Source organism: Gambusia affinis, linkage group LG19 (genome assembly GCF_019740435.1).
Source record: "Gambusia affinis linkage group LG19, SWU_Gaff_1.0, whole genome shotgun sequence".
Taxonomy (NCBI): domain Eukaryota; kingdom Metazoa; phylum Chordata; class Actinopteri; order Cyprinodontiformes; family Poeciliidae; genus Gambusia; species Gambusia affinis.
In genome coordinates this window covers 896,129-923,463 of record NC_057886.1, presented here as the reverse complement: position 1 = coordinate 923,463, position 27,335 = coordinate 896,129, and the positions used below count along the sequence as shown (strand labels likewise).

Genomic DNA, 27,335 nt, shown 5'->3' with positions numbered 1-27,335 from the left:
GGAGGGGGAAGGATCTAAGATTATGCAAGTTTAAACCATATTTCTACCATCTGCATCCCTGACAGTGTCAGTTTTTACTTTACAAGAAAATAATATGACACTTAGTTCTAGCATTAATGGTGAGGCATTCACAATGTTTACTTTTTTTGCTGGAAAGGTGCTACGTTTTCACCTGAATGCATCATAATGAAATAGGACACCTACATCTAAAACTCTGTCCATATTCTTCATCAATGTTGAGTGAAAAAAAATGCCACACTTGTTGTACACTTTCCTTGGTACAGAGAGTCTGGGCTCTTAGGGTTAGTGTAGAGTCAGACTAAAGTCAAAACTCACCTGTAAGAAAGATGTCAGATCATATATTTTTTACCCAAGAAAATTGATTCCTGTCAATTTCTTTCTCTCTCTTATTTATTGTATCGCTAACTTTTAGATCTATCAAAAGAAACTACTAAGACTTCAGCTCCTTCAAAATTCTTCTGCTAGATTGTGTTCCTGAAATAAACAGTCCAGTTTTACATCTCTACCACATGATGGTTTTGGGGGCCGTGATTCAAGTCAAAATCAAAATTTTATTTAAAATAATTTCTGCTTCAATCTATAGTTGTCCAAAGAATCCTAATGGTCTTCCTCAGTCTGACTTGCAGGACAAAATGAAAAACTTAGACAAGAGTGTGAATTGTGAGTGTGCATTGTTAAAATGTTTATTCAAAACTATACTGAAAAATGTATAATGATAAATATTCTCTACATATTCTCTAGATACAAAGACATTTGCCAGAAATACTATTATGCATATAATCCCACACAACATAACTGTGTTTTACCTGTCATGGAGGAAAATTAAAAAAGGAAACAGATTTTAAAATGGATTACAAAAAGGAAACAAAGTCATCTTATGAACTCCAGTCAGAATAAAAACTTAGTGCTGCTTTCATGTGTTAAATTAGTTTGATGCAAACAAAAGGTCTGACTTTACAGAGGAAACTGATCAACATAAACATGACATACTTTGTTCTCCTGAGGAACATCCATCAGGACGAGAATCCACAAAGTCTGAAGAGCTTTGAATTAGGTAAAATATTAGTTTAGATAAACAGACTTTAACACTGCTGGTCAAAGTAAATTATTTTTGAATCAGGACATTTGAATTTATTATATTTTTCACTTGTTAACCGGGTTCTAGTATTTCTTTAATGGAGAATAACTGCTTGTAAAATTATGCTGTTTTGTTGATAACAGTAAAATAATTTCAGGGTTGTTCCAGTGATCTGAGCTCTGCGGTTGTCTGTGAAAGACACAGCGATACAGTACTGTGAGTAACACTGGACAGGAGTACAGGACAACAGGAGGACAGCAGGACAGGTGGACAGTAGAGGAGAGGGAGTGGAGTTGTCTTCAGAAATTATGTTTTTTACAAAATGGTGATTAGCCTTAGAGAGAAACGGCTGAAACAGAGAAGGAAGTACATTTCAAACTGCAGAATTGGCAAAGTTCAGCAGCCTGTGCATTTTTGAAGCATACTCTGCTTTTGAAATATTCACACAGCCAGAGGATTTGCTTTATTTCACTGTATTTATAAATCAATTTTGGGACAATGTTATATCAATTCTGAATTGGAGTTGATGAGAAGTGTAATTTTTTTTACCCCTCCAGGGGGTCTTTTGTGGGATATAGTGTCCCTTATATGAAAGTAGGCTTACAGGAAAGACGGAAGACATGCGGCAAATATCGTCGGGTCCAGGAGTCAAACCCCCGACAGCCGCATCGAAGACTCAAGGGCTTCAAACATGGGTTGCTCTAGCCCCTACGCCACCACAGCATCCCCTAAGAATTGCAATTTTTATGTGAAATAATTTATTGGCTCACTCGTGGCATGACTATGTGGAACACTTGGGGCCATGATGACAGGGTCAGCCTCTGCTGCCTAAGGTGAAGACAGTGAGGTCATATGGCTGATGGCACAGCATACACAGCTGTGTTAATGTGGAACACACACTCACTCATCCAGAGACACATCACAGTTTACTCTCATGTCTACCAGAGAGTATAAGAAACATATTATTATTATTATTATTATTATTATTATTATTATTATTATTATTATTATTATTATTATTATTATATTATTATAATAATAATATTATTAATTATATTATTATATTATTAATAATATAATAATAGTATTATTATTATTATTATATTATTATATTATTATTAATATAATAATAATTTTATGTTCAGATAATTTTAATTGATCAAAGGTAATGTGTCAATAATGTAATTATTTGGGATAGGAATCTAATGACTTTCCCAAAGAATCAGATGAATCATATCTTCCTTAATTAAAAAGAACATACCATGTTTTCATAACCTGACAAAGTAAAATCTTACTTATTTAACTAGTTGATTATTTAACCTTTGACCTTTAACTTCACTTAATAAGGTTATACAAAGTTATCTGCAATGTGTTATTTTCTGTCTCTTAATAAGCACCACCTGTTATCACCATGTATTTACGCAATGCTTCTGTTACACTATCACATTAACTCTAAGCATTTAGTGTTTATGTAGAATCTGTCAAGCATGTTAGTGGACAAAGTCACTTTGACACGTGACAGAATTAACACTGAAATCCCAAATTGAAATATAGTTGACACCATGATGTTTCCAAATAAAGTATATTTACATCTCAGAGTTATCAAGATTTTGAGTGGTGGTATGATCATAGCATGCCTATTAAAATACATTGGATGTTTGCATTGACTATGAAAGTCTTACATGTTAACACATGTATGTATGTCTGTCAGGTCAGTGATGACGACAGGCTGATGAAGTGTTTTTTTTAGCCCTCAGAGAGAACACTAGGTCCCATTTCTTATTATGATGATCTAAATTAAAACCGCTATATTGAGCTGCCCTAGATATAAACACACACACACACGCCCACGCACCCCCACACATACACATCTGAGCAGCTGTGGCTCAGCTGGGAAAAAAGTATTTTTTCTAGCATTTTAGAAGTTATGACTTCAGCTTCTTCTCCACACCATATTTCAAAGTGCACATAGGCAAGATACTCATCCTAAAGGGGCCTACTGAACTGTGGATCAAATTATAAATATTTTAATTGCATCACATCGGTCATTGGATCACTGGAAATGTGTCAATGTGAAACATTTACCATCATGAGCTCATGCAAATATTAGAAATTCTTAGTTTGGTTTTTAAGCACCAACTGTACACAGATGCACCATTTTCCACATTGGCTGATACAGAGATGAGGGATCATTATTTCTTTAATTTGCAATTAAGTGTAAAGAAAGAGATTACCAGGAATTATCATAAGATTTGTGTTGCAAATTTTTAAAAACTCAAAGACGATAAGTAAGACAATAAATGCCTATAAATAATTACTGAGGACAATTTATCAAATCTAGCAATTTAGATCCAAATTACCATGTTGGGGCAACAGCGGGTTATCAGGAAATAATAGCCAGATAGATCAGTCTCTTGTTCAGTTATGAATTATAAAAACCCAGCAAGTAATTTCTGGGTTTATATCATTTTTGTGGGGACCAATAAGCTTCCTTAAAATTACTGGCGCAATGCCTGGAGTATGGAAACTTTTCTCCTCCCAGAACTGCTGCCTGGTAGCGGTGAAGAGCGAAGGTCAGGGAAGAGCGGGTCAGGTGCATTTATACAGGTGAACAGATAAACTGAACGCTGTGGATGCTGTAGTTGATGCTTAACGTAAGTGCAGCTTTACAGACAAACCAGAAAATTAATTTCATATCACCTGGTCTCAACAAATGGGTAGCAGAGTGCATCGTGGCGGTGCATAGCTGGTAGATGAGTTTCTGTGTGTGACGAACAAAGGTGTCAAATCCTGTTGCTAACATGAACACAAAAGCTATAAATGTCTGGGCAAGGTGAGAGTTCATCTAATAATCAACTGAAGATGAATACACAAACTAAAAGCTGGAATATATATACAGCGTATTTTGAGCCTGCCACTTTATTAGTACATTGAATATAATTTCTGATTTTTGTACACATTTTCTTCAGGTTAACTTAGAAAGTGAGCTATTCTTTACTACATTAAAGTAATTGGTAGGGAAGCTCAAATATGAAATGTTGGACTAATGTTGATATGTGATAGTAACACTGCTGTCATGTTAGATTTACCAATGTTTTATTTTATTTATTTATTTATCAAATTACTCGATTAATCATAAGAATAAGTACGAATACTTGATTACTAAAATATTCATCTACAGCAGTCCTACATATAAGTTTCAGCTGATCACCCATCTCTCAAATGCAAGAAAATCCACTGGTCGATAAATCGGTGCACCCCTTTTACTCACAATTCATAGCGTCGTGTTACATTTTGAGTTAAAAGGAATTATGGTAATGTGGCTTTTTCGTTTGATAATTTATAGAAAATAGTAGGACAAGGCACAAATCAGTTACAAAAGTTTCAGATGATAAGCTGAGCACAAAAAATAAATGATTAAAACATGAAAGACTAAAGTTACACTTCTTCAAATTCTTATGCATTGGTACATATATTGTATTCTTTGATTCACACTGTAAAAAAAATCTCACCACAGTTTTACCACAAAGGATCCAAAATAAATGATGCAAAAGAAGCACCTGTATTTATATCTTCACACAGACACTTTTTTAAAAAGACTTTCTTCTTTATCATAGAAACAAGTCAGCGAATGCAGCCACCAGAAACTGCTGATGCTAGTCCCAATTGCTCCTTTATGAGCTACGCCACCATTTGTCATGCTAAAAGAGGAGCAAAACAATTTGTGTTTTGCGGGTCCATATTTCCGTACAGCAAACCAGAAACACCACAATGCTTAGGACCTAGTGTTGTTGTTGATACTATCCTATACTATATAAATAGTATTATATCTAATGCTATGGTTATGTGTGATGATATTGTGTGAATGAATGTTTGTAAGGGAAGTCACACAATTTTGTTATGATCCATGCATATTTACATATTTTTATAATGTTCTCTACAGGAACATGGAAGACCCCAGGCCTAATAATTCAAAATACCTGAAAATACCTGAAGGTATTTTCAAAGCAACCTGAGCTTTCAATGCAGAACCACCAGCTGACTGCCTTCATGCCACACAGCACGGAAGTCAACAATGCAAAAGGACATCCAAATAAGCATTTAGTGCATAGAAGTGAATATGCTTTTCAGAGACCTGATATTTCTGTTCAAATAATATTTTTATTTATCTTCTTTCAATTTTAATTTCTGGGACATTGAACTCTAGATTTTCATTACTGTATGCCATAGCAATTAAAATGATTATAGAAAATAAAGGTGTGGTGCTGCAGTGGCACAGGGATAAAGCACAACCCATGTATGTAGGCCTCAGTCCTGAATGCGCCTGATACAGGTTCAAGACCCGCCTGATGACCCTTTGCTGTATGTCTTCCTCCTCTCTCATTACCCACTTTCCTGTCGGACCATTCTTAAATAAAGACCGCCAGAGCCAATAAAAACCTTTAAAATAATAAAAGGTCTATCAGAAACAGACCTTGCTGTCTTCTTGTGTTAAAGATTTACGGTAACTAGCTGGAACTATTCACGAAGGACTAAAATTCATATGCAACCTTTGATACAACATAAAGGGTCAGGCATTCCAAAATAATTTTGGATCTGGCCAAGCATTTACTTTACATACAGTAATATAGATTATTTCACAAAAAATATATAACAGACCCTACTTGAATAAAAAATAATTTTAAAACTCATCTGATCATTTATCAATAAATGTCTTTCTTCTTTTGTTTTACCTTCTTCTTTTTTTCATCATTTTCATGTCACTTTTTAGCATATGAACCTCCAGGGGCATTTAGGACCACTACATTACCTCTGGGATGACAAGAATAGCACAAGATAATAGAGTCTGATACAATGCTATGAAGGGGAAAATGAGAAAGAAAGTAAAGAAGGACAAATGGATGAAAGTAAAAAAGAAAAGTCTTTTTTCATTGTAGTATAACAACTTCAAGACATCTGCTATGTGGAGAAACAAGTCACTTGAATTGGTCGGGTGTGATTTTGACTCCTTCCAACTGTCATCCTCAAATCGTCAGGGCTCCAGGGATCCTCACTTCAAAGTCAGGTGATTGACTGGGCCGTAACAGTTGTTTGACTAACATTTAATGTGTTTAAAGAATTTCTAAAGAGAGTAGACATAAATCATTGTTGAGTTCTGCTGTAAGTCACTGATCTAATAAATTACATTACTTCAACATAGCAAAAGTCATGCAATTACTTTTAAAATAGCATAAACTGTAATGTAGCTGGTTCCAGGTTCACATGAACCTTCTGCTACTGCAGCAAGCGATAAAAACCTTTAGGCCCCAATGACAGACCTGGACATGCTCCACGCAGCCTCCTCTGGAATTTGAGGAGACTTCTTAGACTTTTGAGCTCCTGGCTCACCATCACCACTCACTTGTGCTTAGCAGTTCACACACAAATGCCCAAGATAGACACCTGCAGGTGTAAAAATTGTATGAGACAATTTTGGCCAAATGAGTGACATAATATAATCATCTCACTAATAATCACTGACAAAAAGATGTTTGCAGTTGTGACTTTTTTAGATGGTGGGCTGATGCTGGGCTGTTTCTGTTACTTTGTCTGCTTTAACCCCAGTGACAACAAAAATTACCATTGTACTATTCTTCTCAGCAGCTTTTTGAATGTTGCTATAAAAATCTATGTACACCAATCTAAATATAACACCAAAAACAAGAACATCACAAATAGAAAGATAAAATTAGAAATAAGTATCTGCACATGTTCCACCACTAAGGTAGACCTCATCAAATACAGCAAAAAAGATGGCCAAAAATTAAGCTATGGTTGCAAAGGAAGAAAGAAAACATTAAAAAAAATACACATTTTATATCACAGTTTTATTTCTGTCTGAAAAATGTCTCCCGTTTTATTAATTATTTTATATTTCTAAATATGTGTAAATGTTTTTATGATTGCCTAAAATCATTGCTCAGATTTTTGAGATGGTACTTGGCATAGTGGCATGTCTTCACCCGTCTTTTTGTTTCTTGTAAAGATAAAAGTGAGGGGAAATTACTGATATAGCTGCCCGTCCACACTGACACTCAGCAGTGGGCACCTTAACAGGACAATGCTTTGGTTCCTTCTCAAAGAAATATTCAAAATTTGCCTGAAGAAAACCCAACATATTTTTAGGATTTTTCCCCAAGAAATTTGGTAAGCCTGGTCTTATCAAATACTTGAGCGAGCAAATACATAGTCTTAAAAAGACCAAACAAAACATTACAATTAAAATAATTTTTTTTTGTTTTTTGGCAAGTGCTTTGTTTTCCTCACCAGCCCACTGTAGAACACATACTGTATATGAACTTCATCAAGCTCCAGCAGTGATACAGAGTCAGACACCTGACAACCGCGTGTCAGATGGAAATGCACACACCACATAATTTTTTGTTCACAAAGACGTTCTCACAGCATGCTCAACATATTCCTCTAAAAGCGTGACTGAAGCTTGTGTTTGCAGGTCACAACGAGCTTGTGCAAGCAGAACAAATGCTGTGGCTTTTAAAATCGACAACTACCTTGGTGCAATATTCTCCAAAGGAAAATGAGTCTTTACATGGATCATAAATGAATATACATATATAGAACAGAACATTTATAGAACGATGGTCCTCAGGGACAGTGAATCCTGTCCTGCTACACAGCTGCAAGTGCTGCTGAACAGCTGGCTGAAATGAATGGATTATTAACAGACTTCAGCAGCAATTGGAGGCCTGTCAAGAATTTAATGTAATAATTTCAATCAGTTTTGCTGGGGCGGGAAGAAAACACTGCTGTAGGGGGTGTCTTCTAATCTTCAGTGGGCCAACCGTTTTCTTGATTCCACTTTAGTACTTTCCCACATTTAAAACATTAGATGATTTTGAGATCACAGAATCTCAACATCATCTTGTTCATGTGTTTCATTTAAATACATAAATAAGAACAAAAGAGCTGGGTAACATTACAATTCATATGCTACTAATAATACCTTTGATGAAGTTCTGTTCAAATGTGCTTCACTGACACAGACAGGCTTCTGGACGCATAGATAAAAAAACTGTAAAAATGTCATATCAAAGTGTGATAACATTGATGAGGCTGCTGAAAATTAAGCAAGTAATTGATTTCAGATTTCAGGCTGAACTGGCTGGTAAGAGTTCAGGAAGAACTCAGGTCCAACTTGTGAACTTTTATAAAAGTCAAGGTGCTGAAAAAGGCAAATTTTATCATGTTATGTTTAGACTTTCTGGAGATGTTCAGCTACTTGTTCCTTTATTTCTACGGCTACTGTTTTACTTGAAACAATAAAATCAGTCTGGCTGCCAATTTTACTGCACATTGTACTTTGTTAATACTGAATGCTAAAGCTCTGTTTTTTATGTCAAAAAATATATGTGCTGTTTGATATGTAGAAATTGTGCAAATTAATTTGCCATTTCATTAATGTACCATTGACCTTTGAAATTATCATCGATTATTACTCCAATAAATGATATCACTCACTTCAGATAAAAATTGTGACTGCTCTATCCACCAAGAATGATTCAATAGTGCTGTAGCTTGACTCCAAAACAAGACTCTCTCACTGTTCTCTGAAGTGTTTTACTTACATTCTTCATTTTAGAAACTGTGTGTGTAATGTATCCTAAGATTTTAATTGAAATTTTTTACTCAAATTTTTATTTCCTTTTTTTTTTTTTCAAATACACCTGCACACACATTCAGGTCAATGTGTAAAAAAAAATTCATCCTGACTTTGGTTAAAGGAGGGCAGGTTGAGAATATGTGGGTAAAAGAGTTCTGGACTTTTCACCTCACAGCAGGAACCTAAACTCAAAGAAAAATGACAGGCTTGCATCTTTGTGTAAATTTATCAAACCTAAAAGAAAAGGAAAACATGAAAACAAACTATTATCAGATCAGAGCTAGGTAAGTTTATTAATTTATTTTGCATTGTTAATAGAAAGTGCTCTACAGGAAATCAAATGAAAGACCAACAAAAAATAAATGCCATAAGTTACTAAATATAAATAAATGTTAAAAAGTAAAATTAAAGGAAAATTTAGATAAAGATGTGATTTAAAATTTAAATACACAGGTAAATTATACCTTCAAATCAATACTTTAATCATTCACAATCAAGAATCAAGCAAACAGTTTGTTACTGAGTATTTATGATCAGTAAACAAAAGTGTTTTCCTAACTTAAAAGGACCAGCAGTTTCTGATCATTTCAGGTTTTATGAAGTGTTTTCTGTAGCTGTAGAATAGACCTCTGTAGAAGACTGAATACTCAGGTCTCTGATGATATGAGGCGCTTCCATAGTTCGAAATGTGCTTTGGCCCAAAATGCTTTTTAGACCAAAAACAGAATTTTAAAATCTATCACAAAGGAAGCCAGTCCAGAAATGTAGGAGTTGGTGTAATATCATCCTTTATCCTGGTCTTAGCCATGACTCTCACAACTTCATTTAAAATTTTGCCGCAGCAGCCTAACAGACACCAGCAAAATCAACCTTATAAAAACCTACTGAAAATAAAAGTGTGCACCAGTTTTTGTGCCATGGTTTGACATTTGACAAAGAGGTGATAGCAAGTATACATGGTTGTTAAACATGTCTTTGTTTTTAAAACAAAAAGTCTGCATTTTGTGTAGTTCTTAATTCCAACTACTATCCACCTATTCTTAAACACACTCACACACTAATGGTTTTAAGCTACATCGTAGCCACAGCTGCCTTGTAGAGGTGGCCATTCAGTCAGCACCAGAGGGCTCTCTGATCACTACAAAGGGTGAGCAGGTTGAACAAGACAAACTGAGGAGGGGAAACTGGGAACTTCATGTTCTTTCCAGATGTAGTCACACAGAATAAATTACGGTAATAATATCAGTGAATGTTTTCAATTCAATTCAAATTCAAAAATACTTTATTGATCTCAAAGAGAAATTAAATGTTGTAAATCATATTAATTGAAAAGAGTTTCAATTGTAGATAGTGATGGCTGTTGGCAGTAAAGATTTTTATTTGTTAAAGCTGTTACCATGTCGTGAAAGTATAAAAAGAGAGAGATAATCTGTGAAAAAATCAAGTTTCTCTGGCTATTATCTGTTGTTCTACTGCCAAATATATCGCTCCAGATCAGAAACAACCAATCAGAGACAGGAGGAGGTCTTAGTGTTGCCAATCACACTAATATGCAGACTTCTCAATGTGCTGGTGGCGAAGAAACAAAATAACTGTTTATCTGCCAACCTAATGACCAATTGCCCTGGAGAGTTCTAAATTCAGAAACCAAAAATCAACATTAGATATTGCAATTTGCCAAAACTCTGCAGATTTTGGGAGAATACAGCAAAGCATTTAGCATGATGTGAGGTTGTATGTGTGTCCATACACTGACTGATTTTCAGCAAAATATGAGGTGAACTTTAGAACTAATTAAACGCTATTTTTACAAACACATCAAAAAATGAGTCCCTTTGTCTTTGTAGGATTTTCTGCCAACTGCTTCCAGAGCTAAGCTAATGCAGGTATTTGCTTCACACCAATTCTTATATCTGCTTCCACAAACGTTGGGGTTAGTGTTATCTTAAGTGAGCCAGAAGAAAAGCCTTATGTTAGCTCAAGGAGGCCAGCAAAAACACTTAAAAAGTTGAGTGCTGTGATTAAAGCTCCAGAACTCTGTTTTGATCTGCCCACCTTAGGACAATTGATAAAAAGTACATTTAAAAACACTGAAAAAAGGCAGATGATCAATAAAATAATGTGGACTCTGTTGGGCGCTGGAGTCTGGTCTTGTGGGGAGCTGTTTTTTTCCACCAGGAGGAGCTATGAGGTTGCAGTCTGTTGGAGGGTTGGGTTCCGCACACCTGTGCGTAATCAGCATCATCACCGCCAACATAAGAGGAGTAGGCGGCAGGTTCTCCACCACTTGAGTGTTAACCTCTAACGGTACTCTGAGCCCATTTGAGTTTAGTCCTCTGTGTTTCTAGCATCCTGAACCTTTCTCTATAACCTTCTTGCAGGTTTACCTCTCGTGGTGTCGTAGAGAAGTCCCCCCCCCCCCCGCATTCAGATCCACACCCAAGAACCTCCGCTGAAGAAACATATGGAATATCATCTATACATATTCCAAAGACCCGCTCCTCAACCTACATATTGTCTGACTACCTGCCCGCCCTCCAACGACTCTCCCATCTGCGGCCTCAGAGAATCCTCCAGCTATTGAACCCGGACTGGACTCCTCCTCCTCCCATCAGCTTTCCAGGCTCCAGTACCCCAACCTCAGTACCCCCCGGCAGATCACCTCACCCAGTAAGCTCGTCCCAGAATTTAGTTTCTGTTTCAGTACTACAGTCTACGTACCTCTCCTCTTCCCTGCCTTCAGCACGCAGACGACTCTGATCCAGTGGCACCAGGACAAAATCATGTACTCCACCAAATATTTATCTGTTCAAAAAAATAAACTTTATTGATCTGATTAATTTTCCATCTCCTATTTGTGTTTCTGCATGTGGGTCAAGAGTGTAGCTTCAAATATGACAGACTCATCTTTTCATGATCCTGAAGTTTTTTGATATCACTTCATAGTGATGAAGTGGTCCATCCATTCATACATCCATCCATTCATACATACATCCATCCATCCATCCATCTTCTTCAGCTTATCCAGAGTCAAATCATGGGAATAGCAGTAAGGAAGCCCAAACTTTCCTCTCCCCAGCCACTTGTTCCAGCTCCTCCGGGGAAATCGCAAGGTGTTTCTAGGCCAGCAGAGAAACATAGTCCCTCCAGTGTGTCCTGGGCCTTCCCCTGGGCCATCTCCAGGGGTCCAGGAGAACACCTCACCATGGAGGCATCCAGGAGACATCCTAACCAGAAGCCCGAGCCACCTCAACTGTTCATAAAAGCTCCTCTCAACGTGAAGGAGCAGCGGCTCTACTCTGAGTCCCTCCGGATGACTGAGCTTTTCATCCTATCTCTAAGGGAGAGCCCAGACACCCTACGGAGAAAACCTATTTCAGCCGCTTGTAGTCATGACCTCCTTCATTCGGTCATGACCCAAATCTCATGACCATAGATGAGGGTAGGAAATAGATCGACCAGTGAATTGAGAGCTTCGCTTTTTGACTCAGCTCTCTCTTCACCACGACTGACCGGTACAATGCCCGCTTCACTGCAGACCCTGCTGCAATTCGTCTATCAATCTCGCGCTCCATTTTACCATCATTCATGAACAAGAGCCCAAGATACTTAAACTCCTCCACTTGGGGCAGGGCATCTTCTCCGACTCTACCCTTTTCCAGCTCAAGATAATGGCCTCAGATTTGGGGGCATTGATCCTTATCCCGGCTGCTTCACACTTGGCTGTGAACCGCTCTAGAGAAAACTGTAGATCCCAACCTGATGAACCCAGTAGGACCACATCATCTGCAAAAACCAAAGAAGCAATCCCATGCCACCAAAAGGGATCCCCTCAACACCTTGGCTTCATCTAAAAATTCTGTCCATAAAAGGAATGAACAAAATCGTTAACAAAAGGCAGCATTGGCAGAGTCTTACTCTCACCGGAAACAAGCCAGACTTACTCCCGGCAATACAGACCAGACTCTGACATCGGTCATACAGGGACCTAACAGCTCATATCAAAGGATCTAGTTCCCTATATTCTCTGAGAAACCCCACTTCTCCAAGTCCACAAAACACATGCAGACCCGTTGGGCGAACTCCCACGCACCCTCCAGGACCCAGCTGAGGGTCCAGAACTGGTCCAGTGTTCCATGGCTAGAAATGGTCAATTCTGTAGAAATAGTTGCCCATACAGTCAAGATTGTCCAAATTATTTCAAGTTTAGTTTTCAAATACTGTCAGCCTTTTAATATCAGTGGGAGAAAGTCCTTCTACAAATGCCGAGTTAATTTCCATTCTCCTGTGCTTCTGGTCCTAATTAGACAAGAGATTAGTTGGTTGAGATAGGGAAGAGTTAATAACCTCGCTTGTCTTCTAAAACAGCAATAATAAATTATGTAACAGTAAGACTATCTGCAGGGATATTCAGGAAACTAATATAATTTGTAAAGGTTAAATCTATCCCTGCACTACGATCCTTCCACCAAAACTGAAAAAAATCAAAAAAATCAAAAAAAGAATTAAACTTTCACTAGATGTTTATTATTATGCAATCCCATGACACCAAGTTAGCTCTGGTGCTATGTAACCAAATGTCCTCTAGCACCAGTGCACCCCCACCCCTCACCCCCACATACTCACCCTCCTTCCTCTCTGGCAACAAAGAGAGCTCTGTCGCAGCATTATCATGTAAAAATGGGGGAAGGGAACCCAGGTGGATATATTGCTTATATTGCATCAAAACCAGCAGGCATGTGGTGTAGGGGTGGGGGAAGAGCAGTACTAAAAGATTTCAAAGAGGAAAGATAAGCAAGCTTGTCTACTATAGTGAGAAAAAAGATGGATGGTGGAAATGGGATGGGGGGCTAAATGTGGTCTTCTATTATGCAGACTTTGCTGTTCAGCATGAGGGTTCGTACTGACGACTATAAAATAATATGTATCATCTAAATGTATTTATCTTGCCAATATTTTGATAACATAAACATTGGTTTTTACCTTCGGTGGATATTCAACTGAACACTCAGGAGTGTAATTTGATCCAAAACGCTGCTGAATGTCCCTCCTTGCCCAAATTAGAATGGAAAAGATAAAAGACACGTAGCACAAGTGTAAAGAAAGGATAGTCGAAAGTGACCCCTATCCTGTTCTCTTTTTTAGTCTTGTACTGCTTCATACTCATGAATTTCCTACTCCAACTAAAACACCTCCCATTCTGTCACTCCCTCCCTCTCTCTGTTCCTCTCCTCCTCATTCTCTGCAGCACTCTAGAGCGCAGTCAGCTACTATGAAGACTGCAGTATTACGCTATAGCACAAGCAGAACGGGGGGCTACGGGTTGGGGTTGGTCCAGGGAGGAGAAAGACATGCAGTGGATACTTGCTTGAAGGGACTTCATAAAGATATTGGGCTATACAGCTCCCACTTTTCAAACGGTGAAAATTATAAGGACTCACTGCTGAATCCAGGGAGGAAGGGGAAGAAAAGATTAAAAGAAAGCACAAAAATACCAAATCATACTTTGAAACAGTTTTAAAAAGGTGTCATATAAACTACATGGCTAAAATACAACAGACAGCTGATGTAGATTGCTTCTTTTTCTTCCTTCTAAAACTAAGTGAGAAATCCTTTAATCTTAAACCACCATAAACTACTATTGTAAACCAGACTTGTCTCCATGTTATACATTTAACAAATTAATATTTTCATGTTGACAGCACAAAGTGGTTTGGACACAACTGGGTACAAATGTCAGAACTAGACTCATGCAGAGTCTGACAAGGTTACTTTGTCCAGTCACTGACAAATGCAGAGCAGCATGGGAGACATTAATAGTACTTGAGCAAAGAGCAATTCCTCAAGTGAAATAAAGTACCTGTAATGCTGTTATGTGTAATAATGTCACTCAAAATGTATGAGTGATCAGTGAATTTCCCCACTGTGAGATTAGTAAAGTATAGGTATTGTCGTGTGACGCAGTTTTAAGAGTGTAATACTAAATTTATTCACACCTAAAATATCCAGTGCTCCCTTGTCAGTTTTTTATGTACCAAACAATTAGAACATTGTTTTATACCTAAACATGTATAGAATGTTCTTATGAATGAACTAAGTGCACCATTCTGTACTATTCCAAAGACTCACAGGTACTAGAAAAACATAAGCTGATTTCAAAACACAGCTGTTCAACCACTTGAAATAGGGAAATTGGCAAAATGCCTTGTTCTTGTATAGTGCTGTGTCCAAATCAGGATCAAAACAGCTCAAAAGTGATTTTGATCTTTTTTTTATGAACACATCATTTTCAGGTGTGTTTATCATATTCCTCTTACCCTTCTGTCCATCTATTCATGCATCCAGTTAGTGTCAGTATCTACCAATGCTTAACAATCAAACCCAATTATTGTTTAACTATGTAGTGTTCCCCTTTATTTTCACATAAAGGTATGATTTTATATTTTCACAGAGCCACAAGGCCACCATGCTAACAATCAAAACAAATTTTGATTGTTAACAATCCAAAATCTATCAGCAGATCTTTGAAGATATGCTGTTACCAAGATGGAGTGGTTGATAATGAGAGCTGAAAGATTAAAAAAAGTAGGGACTCGGCTCTCCCTCCATAGCAGTTGACTCTTCTGATTCCCTCCAAAGCACTGGCTCTTAGAGTTGATGCTTTTCAGCATGGCCTATCATTTACAGTAATTATAAAATTTCTGCAAAGTGTCAGAAAGTCCCACTTAAAACATTTGAAAACTTTTTTCAATGCCACCTTAAATGAAATTTAAGACAGAGAAAATATAAATATAGGTGATGGTTGGAGAATTATGTTATATTACAATCAAACATAACAAAAGTTGACATTTCTGAGGTCTGTATGTGGCTTTTGGCAGTGGCTTTGTGCTTCTCTGCATATGGATATAAAATCTTAACCCCCACTGTGCTGAGCTTGAAAGTGTTTTTGCACAGAATGTACCTAGCCTTGTATGTGTTGGCAACATAAGACAGCCTGTGGTGGAGACAAATGCCATCCAGCCAACTGGTGATAAATTTCACCTTACCCATGATAGACACAAAAAGCTAACTAGCTAGCTGGCAAAAGTATATTAAGAGTCTTAAGCGCCTTCAGTTGTAGAACATAATGGAGATGTCAGCAAGCAATTCAAATTTATGCCTGACAGAAGAGTAAGAAAAAAAACCCTACATGTTGGAGAATATACAAAAATACATACTGCTGCCATAACAAAATTTAAGAACTGTAAATAATGTATATAAAGCTTCCTTAAATTTTTTTCATGGAAGCAAGACTTTTTAAACACCCTGAATTAAAAGAAAACATTTCCAGGCAGAACTAAAATAATTTCCATCTAAAATAACAAACAATAGCACAGGATATGTAATTAATTGAGGGAGCTACTTACATTGGTGAAGAACAAACATGCCTGGAAACTGGTTTGGCCTTTTGACAATGGTCAAACAAGGGTCACTGTCAAAGGCCAGAGTATGAACGTCATACTGTGGTTTGTATACCATATTATGATTTGTATATATCATCCTGTGGCCAAAAAAACAATATTTTATACAAATACGATGAATTATGAGGTTCATTTATTCTATGTTCACTGGTGGTGTGGCTTTATTGGGCCACACAACCAATAAAGCTGGTTGTGTGGCTCAAAATGAATTGCAAATAATTAAACTTATAGTCGCGCATTTAGTGGTTTGTGTTGAGCATACAGTGAGACTGATGTGAACGCAGATATCTTTGTGTACAAAGGATAATTGTGTGTGTACATCTCACACAGAGATTGGCTCTGTAACTGTGTTTGCTACTTGATAAAGTTCAAGTTGAAATTCAAAATTCAAATATACTTTATTGATCCCAAAAGGAAACTAGAACTGCATACAGTTATAATGGGTTTTTCGCTTGACCTTTACATTCCCCCCTTTGCAATACCCCCTTTCCCCCTCCCACACACCCCTCACGAGTGCGTTCCTCGACCTGGATTTTGGTGGTGCACTATGTGCGATGACCAAGTTGACAATTTTTTAAGAAAGGTTTGAGCCCGAAGAGCATTCAGATACAGGACAGTCCTGAAAATAAATGTAATGTTGCGCCCAATGTGAACAAGACAAGTAAAGGTACTGATGCTTACAGTTAGCTAAACTGTGTTTTGCACCACTTCCTTCTGGGAACAGGCCAGTGTTTTAATTGAAGAAGATTTAATGTGAAAAAAATGTGAAAGTGAAACAACACAAAACACAGAAGAATATATACAAATCATATTATAATATACAACCAGTATGAATACCATACTGTGGCCAAAAGACAGTACTTTATACAGATAAGATTAATTATAAGCTTCATTAATTCTATATTCACTGTAGATTAAATTAGACAAGGCATGTTAAGGTTTAGACAAACCTTGGATTCATCATATGGCCAAAAAGAATTACTACACTAATATGGGAAGTTGTTTCTCATCTGTTGAAAATGTCAGGCCATGTGGAGGCATTTTACAAGAGAAAAAAATCAACATATGAAGAAAACACTGCAAACAAATGAACAGAAAAAAAATCATAATAATAAGTCATTATAATATGATACATTCAGCCATAATTGCACTAAGGTCGAATAAACCGTTTATAGAGGTATGATGGCTTAAATGGTTCATTTCACATTGATAAAGTGAGACAAAGCTTAACTATACTGGCTAAAAAGCATGTCAACAGTTGTTAAACCTATGACAATATTCACATTTCTAATGTCTCTCAATGTTATATAAGTCAGATACTTACTTATATTGGCAGTCAAAGGGGTAGAAAGGAGTGGATGGCTTTTGATTGTGAGAAAAGTGTCATGCTTTCTTTTCCTTGACAGACACAAATGACTCAAAGATAAATCCTGTTGGATTTCTTCATCTTTATACTTTGAAGATCATAACCAGCAGTTTAGTTTACTTTGTTGTCATTTCATTCCTCCATGGACGATGAACTGTCACAATAACTGATGCTATAAGGAACTTTATTATTTGTAAAAGTAAACTACTTCTGCAAATAAAGTATCTTAAATAAAGTACTTTTATTTAAAAGTACTTTGAATAAGTACTTCTAAGTACTTAAAGTATTGGACCACCAAATTTATTTTGGTATTCTGGATCTGGTCTCTCCACCAGACATGAGAGCTTTAGTCACCCCCATTTTCAGGACTTGGAGTTCTTCCTACTTGTTTCCCAAAGATCCTACACTGTCCATTATGACTGTTGGTAGACATGGCATCCTCTTCCATTTCTGAATCTGTAAGTAACTCAAAACAACGGCAAAGAGAACTGTTCCTGATTTTGCCATAGAGAGTTTCATTTCTGGTGTTGGTGTATGAGGAATGCACAGAATATTTTGATGTAAGCAAATATGAATTAGTTAAAACTCATTAGCACACACCAAACTCCTCATGAAATAAATCTGGTTTCTCAAAAGTCACAATTCTTAATTAACATCACAAGAAGAACCGATGGTGGAGGGAGCACTGATGCCAGTGATTTTGATAATGACCTAAGACCTCAGACTCTCCATTAGATAGTGTCAGCAATCCAAATGTAGATGTCAAGCAAACTATCTCAGAATATAGCAGTGGCTTAAGCAACAGTGGTGAAATGAGCTGATCTAATTGTACAAACTAACCAATTCTTCACACTATCAACCTTTGCACTGTAGCTCAGATGATGTTCCTCATTCAGCAGAGGTAAAAAGAAAACTCAAGGAAGATTAATTGAGAAATGGTATGCATTTATATAGAGACAATTCAGAAAACAGATTAGTTTGAATTGGACCAAAGTTAATCCTTAAATGCAAATGGTTTATCTATACTCCTGCAATGGCCTATCGGCTTGTCCAGGGTATACTCTGACTCTCGCCCGTTGACTGCTGGAGGTGGTCCAGTGTATTTGAACATATATCGTCACTACACTAATAGTGGGAGCAAAATTCATATCACAAAAGTATGTTTGTATTGCAATAATTGTTGGCTAATATACTCCAACAACCAATTTTCAGTCACTCCTTGCTGGTTCCTCCTATTTAATCCGTGTTACCCCTGTTATGCTGCATATGGTTTTGGTTTGTGGTTTTGTGATACTCTATCTACCTGTGAGTTTTGCTGTACCATCACTTTTTCTGATTTATTGGTCAGCCAATTTATCGGTGATATCTGTTATACAGCATCCAAAACCAGAGGGGATAATTGTTTAAACGTGTAATCCTTCAACCCCAAAAAACTGTAACTAAAGAACATATCAGAACTAACATAACAAAGATACTTCAACATGGTGCCACCATGAGCAGCGCATTCACAAATTCTGTAAGAACTTCATTGACCTTTTGCAATATTCTAAGTAGGACTATATACGTAATATATCAATAATAACATGTGTCACTACAGACACATTGTCTGATAGAATATTCAATATATTGCTGTGGAATGTACCTCTATTATAAGGGATAAGGAGTTCAGTAAGTAGTGTATATATTGTGTGTGAGGAAGATGTGTGACAGTGGTGCTCTGGTCAGAAGGGGGCATTGCATGCTGTAATATGTATGTTTTGGATCAAATGAGAGATGGTGTGTGTGGCAGAGAGGAAGACGGCAACTGGAGCAGCGGTAGTTAATAAAAGTCTGTGTGGCCTGTTGTTGTTGAACATAGAAACTATTAAACAGTTATCTCTTCAGCACTTCAGTGCCACTGTGTTTTCATGTGCTTCGCCCCCATCATGGGCAAAAGAGGGAGTTAACCCTAAAGAACGCACCTACTTTTGCCCTGGGGGAAATATCTCCCCTGTGTTTTCCAACTATGGTCAGAAGACAAAAGCAGGAACGGTTAACAATATAGGATATTCACTGAACTCCAATTCGGAACTGCACAGCTTTCTGGGGGATGCAGGCAGAGGAGAGGTTTTAGCCACTCAGCCTCTCCTGGCTAGCAAAGTAAGGTGCTTTGGTTACCAAGCAATAACCTGTTGAATAATTTGTACAGCAGTAGTTCACAGTTTAGCCACTGTGCCTCAAAACTGCTTAAAAATACAAAAGAATGGCATGAAGGAAAAAAGGTGAATAGTTAATTAAATGGTGCTGCCATCTTAATCCCTATAACTGATTTTGTTGAAGATGTACAATGCTTTTTGACTTCAGCCCCAAAGTAAAATGCAAACTGCAGTGGGTGGTGAGAGGTACTTGTGTGCTTATTCAAAAAATAGGATTCTATCAAGGACCTTAATAATGTGTGATGGTCAACAGGTCTAAGGTCATTAGGGACTGAATGATTGTCTTTGGTGCTGGACAAGGCAGGGTTATCCGGGGTCAGGTTAGAATCCCACAGAGCTGCTCCAGAAAGACCTTCATGGCTGGGCTGACGCCTTTGGACCTGCAGCATTGTCACAGATCAGCTTTCTCTAAGCTGTCTCTTTAGTTGACTTCTAGAGACAGATAGACAGAATGAGGAGACAAAGTGTTCACCAGATTGTTCTGGCTTTATAAAGAAAATCCATGGATGAGCAGCAAGGTGACATATTTTAGCTGTGACAGAAAGCTGTTCGTCAAAGTCGTGTAGGAGGAGAGGTAGATCCTGAGCTTTTTGCTGAACTAAGCCTGTTGAGGAATGAGTTTAGCAGAAAAGCTCTACATATGAATGAAAAAGTAACATACGCATGGATGGCAAGGATTCCCAGCATAACATTGCCCAAAATAACATTGCAATAGCAAGAAGGCAGTGTGATATTTTGACATATGTTCCTTAAGGAAGCAATGTGAGCCCAATCGGCTATCCATGTGATACAAAAGAAAACATCATTCACTGAACAAGCCACTACCTTCCATTTATTGGTGGTTCATTTTTGACAGCAGTCAGATGTCACCATAAGCACCTTGACTGGTCTCTGCTTCTATGCAGCACCATATGCAACAAACTGCAGTGCACTGTCAAAATACATAGTGCACCAGAATTTTCTTCTCTAGTAAGTTGAGCTACAATAGCTCATTTATTGGATCGGATCACACAGCCTCCACCCTGCAACCAGCATAAATTCACCATGATTCTGTCACAGGTTCACCTCTGTTCTTTTCCCTAGATCCGTTTTGATCAGCTCTGTGCACTGCAATCCAGAGACATCCCTCAGAAACTGTCCTGTTTTCTTGCCATAACCATGTTGCCTTTGTCAAACTCACTCAAATTCTTATGCTACCCAGTTTTCTAACACGTCAGATTTAAGGACAAACTGTCCACTTGGTGCTTAATATGTCTCACCCACGAAGAGGTCCCAACAGGAAAGGGTCATCAGTGTATCTCTGTGGACAAACTTTTACGTTTGGGTTGCACCAAAAGTTGTCAGGAAAATAAAAAAGACAAAAAGAAATCTGTTTACAGGTGAACATTAATATGTGCCTCTGTACTTCCCCATGCAATCCACCACTCTCCATTGCTCCATTATGCACCAGTGAATACAATAAACAGAAGTCAGAAGTGTTGTTTTGCAATACAAAGAGTCAGATCTTTCCTCAGGAAGAAATCTACATATCACTTAAATATTTATGTATATATTGTATCTTGAAATGTATTTAATTTAATTATTTATTAATTATTATTAATAAAACAACAAATTATATTTCTCTTTTATTAATAAATACATAAACAAAATTTTATTCTATTATTTCAAGTAAAAATGCCAGTATTAGTATAACAGATGCAAGGGGTATTTCTTTAATATATTGTTTTATCAGATTTTCAATTTCTGTTTTTCAGCATCAGAAGACTGAAAAACTTTTTAGCTCAGATACTAAAGAAACTATCAGAAACATACATGGACCTATTATTTAGATTACCAATCACACAGTCTTATGAATTAAAGGGAATATTTTAAGAAATCTACTACCTCAACTTTTACCTTCTAACGACAACGCACCTCAGTAATCCCAATCAAAAAAGAAAAAAAAAAAAGTAAAAATTTGCCACTATGTTATGAATTGAACCATGCTACTGCACATGAATGGAAAAACATGAGTGACAACAAAATATTCTAAACTACTTAATGAGTACATAGTTGCAACTACTAAATTGTTTAATGAAAATGTGTCAGTTTTGTTTGTGGGGTAAAGCCGCAGTATGCTTGAAATCTTTCAAACTGGCTACTCCAGAAGTTTAACATATATCAGGGGCCAAATTAATAGAGCGCACAGAAACCAATTTTAGGAAAATTAGGATTTAAAAAAAAAAATAAGTAGATACGGGAGTTCTGTCCAGTCACTCACCCGAGCGTATTTGGAGGAGTAAGGGTCCTCGAACAGCGCCCACATTCTGGGCTGCCATACTTCCCACCAAGTCGCTTTGCGGCCGTCCTCCTGCATGCAAAGCCGCTTTAGGTCTCCATCCACTCCGCCGGTGAGTGCCGGGTCATCCTCAGGTACGTCTGGCTCCGGAGTCTCAAAGCTGTCCAAGGCTTCCTCTGCGTCGCGGTGCTGCCTGTAGTTCATCCAGCAGCACGCTTCCACGTCAGTCTCATCAATGCCCCAAAAGGCGAGCTCCTCTTCAAATAATGGTCCACAGACATCGTTTGGACAATGGAGCTTACCGGTGCGGTAGTAATTTAGGATGAAAGCGAAGGTGGCTGGATGGCGGTCGAAAAAGAATTCGTCCGACTTAGGGTCGTAATCGAAGTTGCTGAAGGCATCGGGCTCGGTCAGCCAAGACAAACGCGTCCCGGGCAATGTCTTCAGAGTGCTCCGGTAGGTTTCGTGTCGGATCCCGCCGCAGTTTATCACAATCTTCTCGCTGTCTGAAGCCGAGCAAGTCATGGCTGCCCTGGGGCATGCTTCGGTCCTGCGCCCAACTGCTGTGGATGATGCTCTCCCTCATCCACCGTTGGTCCCTGCTCAGCACTCAGTCAGGACAGTGCCAGTGAAAAAAAAAAAAACAGGACAGCAGAATTCACGAAAAGAGGAGGAGTTTGGTTTGGTTTGTGTTTCTGAGACAGAGAACACACACAGTACACACACACCGAGAGAGAGAGAGGGACAGAGAGAGAGGAGAGAAATGACAGATTTCATGTTGCTTGATGATTAAGCCTAATGCAGCTTTTTGTTCAGTAACATCGTGTTTTCTTTTGTTTTACTGCATCCTTTTCAAGAAGTTGCCCAGAAACACCTTGTACCTGAAGGTAGACCGCACACCGCCGGTAAGTCTTCTGATGACTACCTGATCACAAACTGCCATGCAGTAGATTTATTCACCACTCGTGAATCCGCAAAGGTAATGGATGTATGAAAGGATTCATCAGTTTCAATTATCATTCATTCAAATTAATTCCAAAAAATGTCTAAAAACAATACAATAGAATTCAGATTCAATTCAAGTGAAGTGAATTTTACAAACGTTAATGCAACCAGGCAAAAACATTTTTTCTTGAATGACTGGTTTTGAATTGTTTGTTTTTTGTTTTGTTTTTTTACTAATACCAACATTTCAGTGGTTCAGTTGAAAGTTGGCAGAAATCTTTCAAAAGATTTATTTCCCAGGTTCATTATAAATTTTTTCTATTGGAATAATTCTCTGGATTAGAAAGTTGACACGTACTGTTATTTTGGAGAAATTTCAAATTAGATTATGTAAATGTAAAGATTATTGGAGAAAACATTGGTGTGTATTGATAAATGTATGTAAATTATGAAGTCCTGACATAATTTATGTAAAATTTGTTTTTCTGACATTAAAGTACGTTTTCATTACTAAAACACTTTGGTGTCCTTTCCCCCCTCTACTCTGCATCACTTCCCACTATCTTTCAATCTACTAAAGCACTTTACTTAATTAGAACACAGAAAAAGGAGAACGGAACAGCTTTTTATGCCCACTAAACATTCTCTCTCTCTTTTTTCTTTCCAAGATTGTCCCTGTACCACTAACCAAAGAGGAGGGGGGAGACCAGGAGCAGAACGAGTATCTGCTGAGCACCACAGAAAATGCAGAAAATACTGCAGACCATCAGTTCATTAGACTTTTCTAATTTTTTTCCACTCTACCTTCCTCAAATATTGCATCCTTTTTCCCTATCAATCAGTCTTCAACATCATCATCATCACATCCACTCCCCAACATGCATTAACACATACACATGTACACACAAAAACGTATACCTTCCCCTCCCCACTTATCTCTGCCTCTTTCTCTGGTGCAGAGCTAATGTGCTGTGTCGGTCTATTGAGAAAAGCCTGCAGCACTGTGCAGCACACTACAGTCAGAGCCTGTTCCAATATCACAGGAGCACACACTTACACTCTATTGGGCTATAGCCTTTTCAGTTTGTTACCCTCAACCACCACATTAACTAGTGTCCACTGTTGACCAGACCATGATTCATATCTGAAGATGACATGTAAGGAGGAAATGACTTATTCTTGGTACTGCAATCAAACATGTTTTACAGCATGATGAGAGGGGTAACGTCAAAGCCAAAAATAATCTTTGTCAGTGGTCTTTAATAAAACATGCAAGTGTGGGATTAGCTTTTGCTATCTGCATGGTTTTTCCAACATGGTGAGGAAGGTTGTTACTGTTACTTCCCTGACTCTCACAGTCCCACTGTAGCTTGCTTGTGTAAGAGCAAGCCAGCTTCATAGGTGGACTGGCCATCTGGAGTAATTGGCAATGCCATATTGGCCATCGCAATTCACAGCTCGGGGCTGTTATAAATTAACCAAATAAATCAAAATATTTCTTGTCGACCTGATTTTCTTGAAGGATAGTTGGCTAATCCAATGAAATCTTTCCTCTTTCCTTTTACCAAAGTTACCAGATTTTGCCATTTAAACTTAGGGTTAAAAGTGACATAATTAAATAATTAATGAAATGTCAATAAATGTTTAAGGAATTTATTGTGTATATATAATTAATTTGTTTAATATTGAATTAAATTATTAATATTTTAAGTTAAAATACATGCTATGTATTAATAATTAAATGTGTATTTATTTGTTTCATGGTTCCTGTTCCTGCAGTTCCACCATGATTTATTTTATCTGTCAAAATCATCCATCAAAGTTGAGGGGCAGGGTTAATTGATGAAAATGTTTATTTATTTGTCATTATTTTTGTTTTTAGTTAGCCAAAATAAAGCCAATTATTTGAGGACTTTGAGACTGTTATCCATCCCTTCATTACCATTCAGCTGGGTTACTGTAATGGACTTAAAAGAAGAAGTTCTTAACAGATTCATGAAGAAAGCTAGAGTCTGGAGGATACCAGGGATAAAGGAAGACCCAAAGAGGATCTGGATGTTGGCCAAAGAAGCTTGGCGCCTGAAGAACTGAGGCACCAGAAGACGGGGCCTTAAGGTTTCCGTTGCAACCTGGGGATGTTGAAAAGGCTCTGGAGCTGGGGAAGACAGCCTGTAGAGGAGCAGGGGAGCAGGCACTGAGGACTCATAGACACACTGAATCAGGCACTGGAGACAGATGTGGGTCGTCCTCATCCTCCTCAGAGAATGGAGACTAAGGACCTCAGCCAAGCTCAGGAGGCTGGAGATCACTGTGGAGCAAGAGGTGCAGCCTGGAACCCTGGAGCAATTTCAACAGATGCTGCGCCTAGAGCTGGCAAAGGAGAGGCTATGGAGACACTTCCTGTGGATGCATCAGACTGACCCTCTAGAGAAACTGTGGAGGCATCAGGCTGACCCACAGGAGAAGATGTGGAGGTTTCCTTGCGGCGGAGGTGTCTGCGATAAGAGGACAACAGAATTGGGAAAGCAGAGGTAGGAGACAGGGATCATCAGATGAAAATATGGGTGGTGATTGTGGTGGAAATGTCTGAAGATATAACTCTGTGAAAGCAGCCTGATTATCCACCTGCTTTCTCTTCTGCAGATCTGAGATGGTGGAAGGTGAGGAGCCCATTTGTGTAGCACAAAATTGCAGTGGGGTGGAATCTGACTTGGAGTGGAGGTACTCTTAATAGTCTCTAAAGTTAATAAAAATCTCTTCCAAAAAGGGATCTGCTGGGTCCTGTGGGCTCATTTCTTCTATAATGTTGAGTGGTTTGTTGGTGGACTCAAATGAAGATGGGCTCAGACATCAAGTAGAGGTTCATCAAGTTCAGGTTTTAATGAAAAAAGATGGTGAAACAACAAAACTTATAGCCATATAGGTGAGCACAATATCAGGAAACAGGAACACAAGGAGCATGACCAGGGGAATAGATGGGGTACACTGGGTGAACCAGCAAGGAGTGTGAGCAGGAGAAAGGTTTAGATACTGGTGGGCTAACAGGTTGCTGGTGTGAGGGGAGACAGAGAAACAGGAAGTGACACAGGGGGCAAGAGAAGGCACACTGTGGACTAGGAAATCAATCTGTCATAAAAGAATAACTAACAAACAGTAAAACTAGGGTAACTAAGAGAGGACTAGACACAAGAAATAAACAATAAACTAAAATCACAGTTTTTTGGAACGGGGAGCTTTTATAATGGTTTCATTCCAGGGGAAGCTGACATTATAGACCCCCTGGCACAAACAGCAGGGTTTCTCAATTTTGGTTCTCACGCACCTTAATATTTTATTTAGATGTCTTTCTGTTCCAGAACACCTGAGTCAAATGGTTGCATGATATCTTCAATAGTGCAGCAGCTTGTTATTCACCTAAATATTTATGTCAGGTGTGTACCAGGAAACACCTAAAACATGAAGTGCAGTGGTTCCCGAGGTCTGGGATTAAGAAACATCGGGTTAGAGACAAGAAAGGGAACTAACATAGTGAGCTGACTCCCAACAGGGTATAGGCATTCAATAAGGCCCTGGCTAATGCTGTGATTTTGGCTGAAAATGGGGAACTCCTTTGCAGCATTTAACAAAAACTGTGCAAAGGTACATCAGCAAACCTTAGCATTAAAACACGATGTTGTTTTAGTTCAGTTAGTTTCTCCTGCTCCTTCAGTTAGTCATGTCCTTTCCAACAACTGATGACGATCTGCTCCACAAATCTGGAACAAACTTCCAGAAAACTGTAAAATAGCTGAAACATTGACTTCATTTAAATCTCAACTAAAAACCCACTTGTTTAGAGTTGTATTTGAAACGTAATCAATTACAAATTTATTGACGGAACCTGACTTAATGTTATGTTTTGATTGTTGATTTTATGTTGCACTGTGTTTTTGTGCTTGTTATAATGTAAAGCACTTTGAAATGCCTTGCTGCTGAAATGTGCTATACACATAAAATTTGATTTGATTTGATTGATAAATGGGCCCCTGATCCAGTCAAGGCATTCAGTGAAGGATGAAGACAAATAAAATGACAACTTCTCCTTCAGAGTTTTCAGATGTTTAGCTATTATCTCACAGTGCAGCAGGGTTGGCATCTTGCTCTTTCTCTGTGAGTGGAAACATCTCAAGTTAGCCCTTTGGACATGTCATGTTATTGCCAGAGATCCATTTACAAACATAATTCATTTATTTTATCTGTGCTTGTAAGTCGGTTCTCACAATACTTCTCACAGAAGGTTGTTTAATATGCGCTGAATGGCTGGTGTAAAGTCTCTACAGAAAACAACTGCAG

The 27,335-nt window shown here is 38.0% G+C and overlaps 1 protein-coding gene across 3 annotated transcripts in view; it reads right to left on the bottom strand.

The window, feature by feature from the left end:
• Positions 1–22,704, bottom strand: part of LOC122821260 (potassium voltage-gated channel subfamily C member 1-like) — a 58,970-nt gene extending 36,266 nt beyond the window's left edge. For 2 of the 3 annotated variants that reach the window (XM_044099028.1, XM_044099026.1), the window contains exon 1: positions 22,041–22,701. In XM_044099028.1, coding sequence (XP_043954963.1) covers positions 22,041–22,583 — 543 coding nt within the window. In that variant the 5' untranslated portion in view covers positions 22,584–22,701. Of the gene's footprint in view, positions 1–22,040 lie in introns of all 3 variants that reach the window. The other variant, XM_044099027.1, reaches the window with a different exon arrangement.
• Between the last annotated feature and the right edge of the window lie 4,631 nt (positions 22,705–27,335).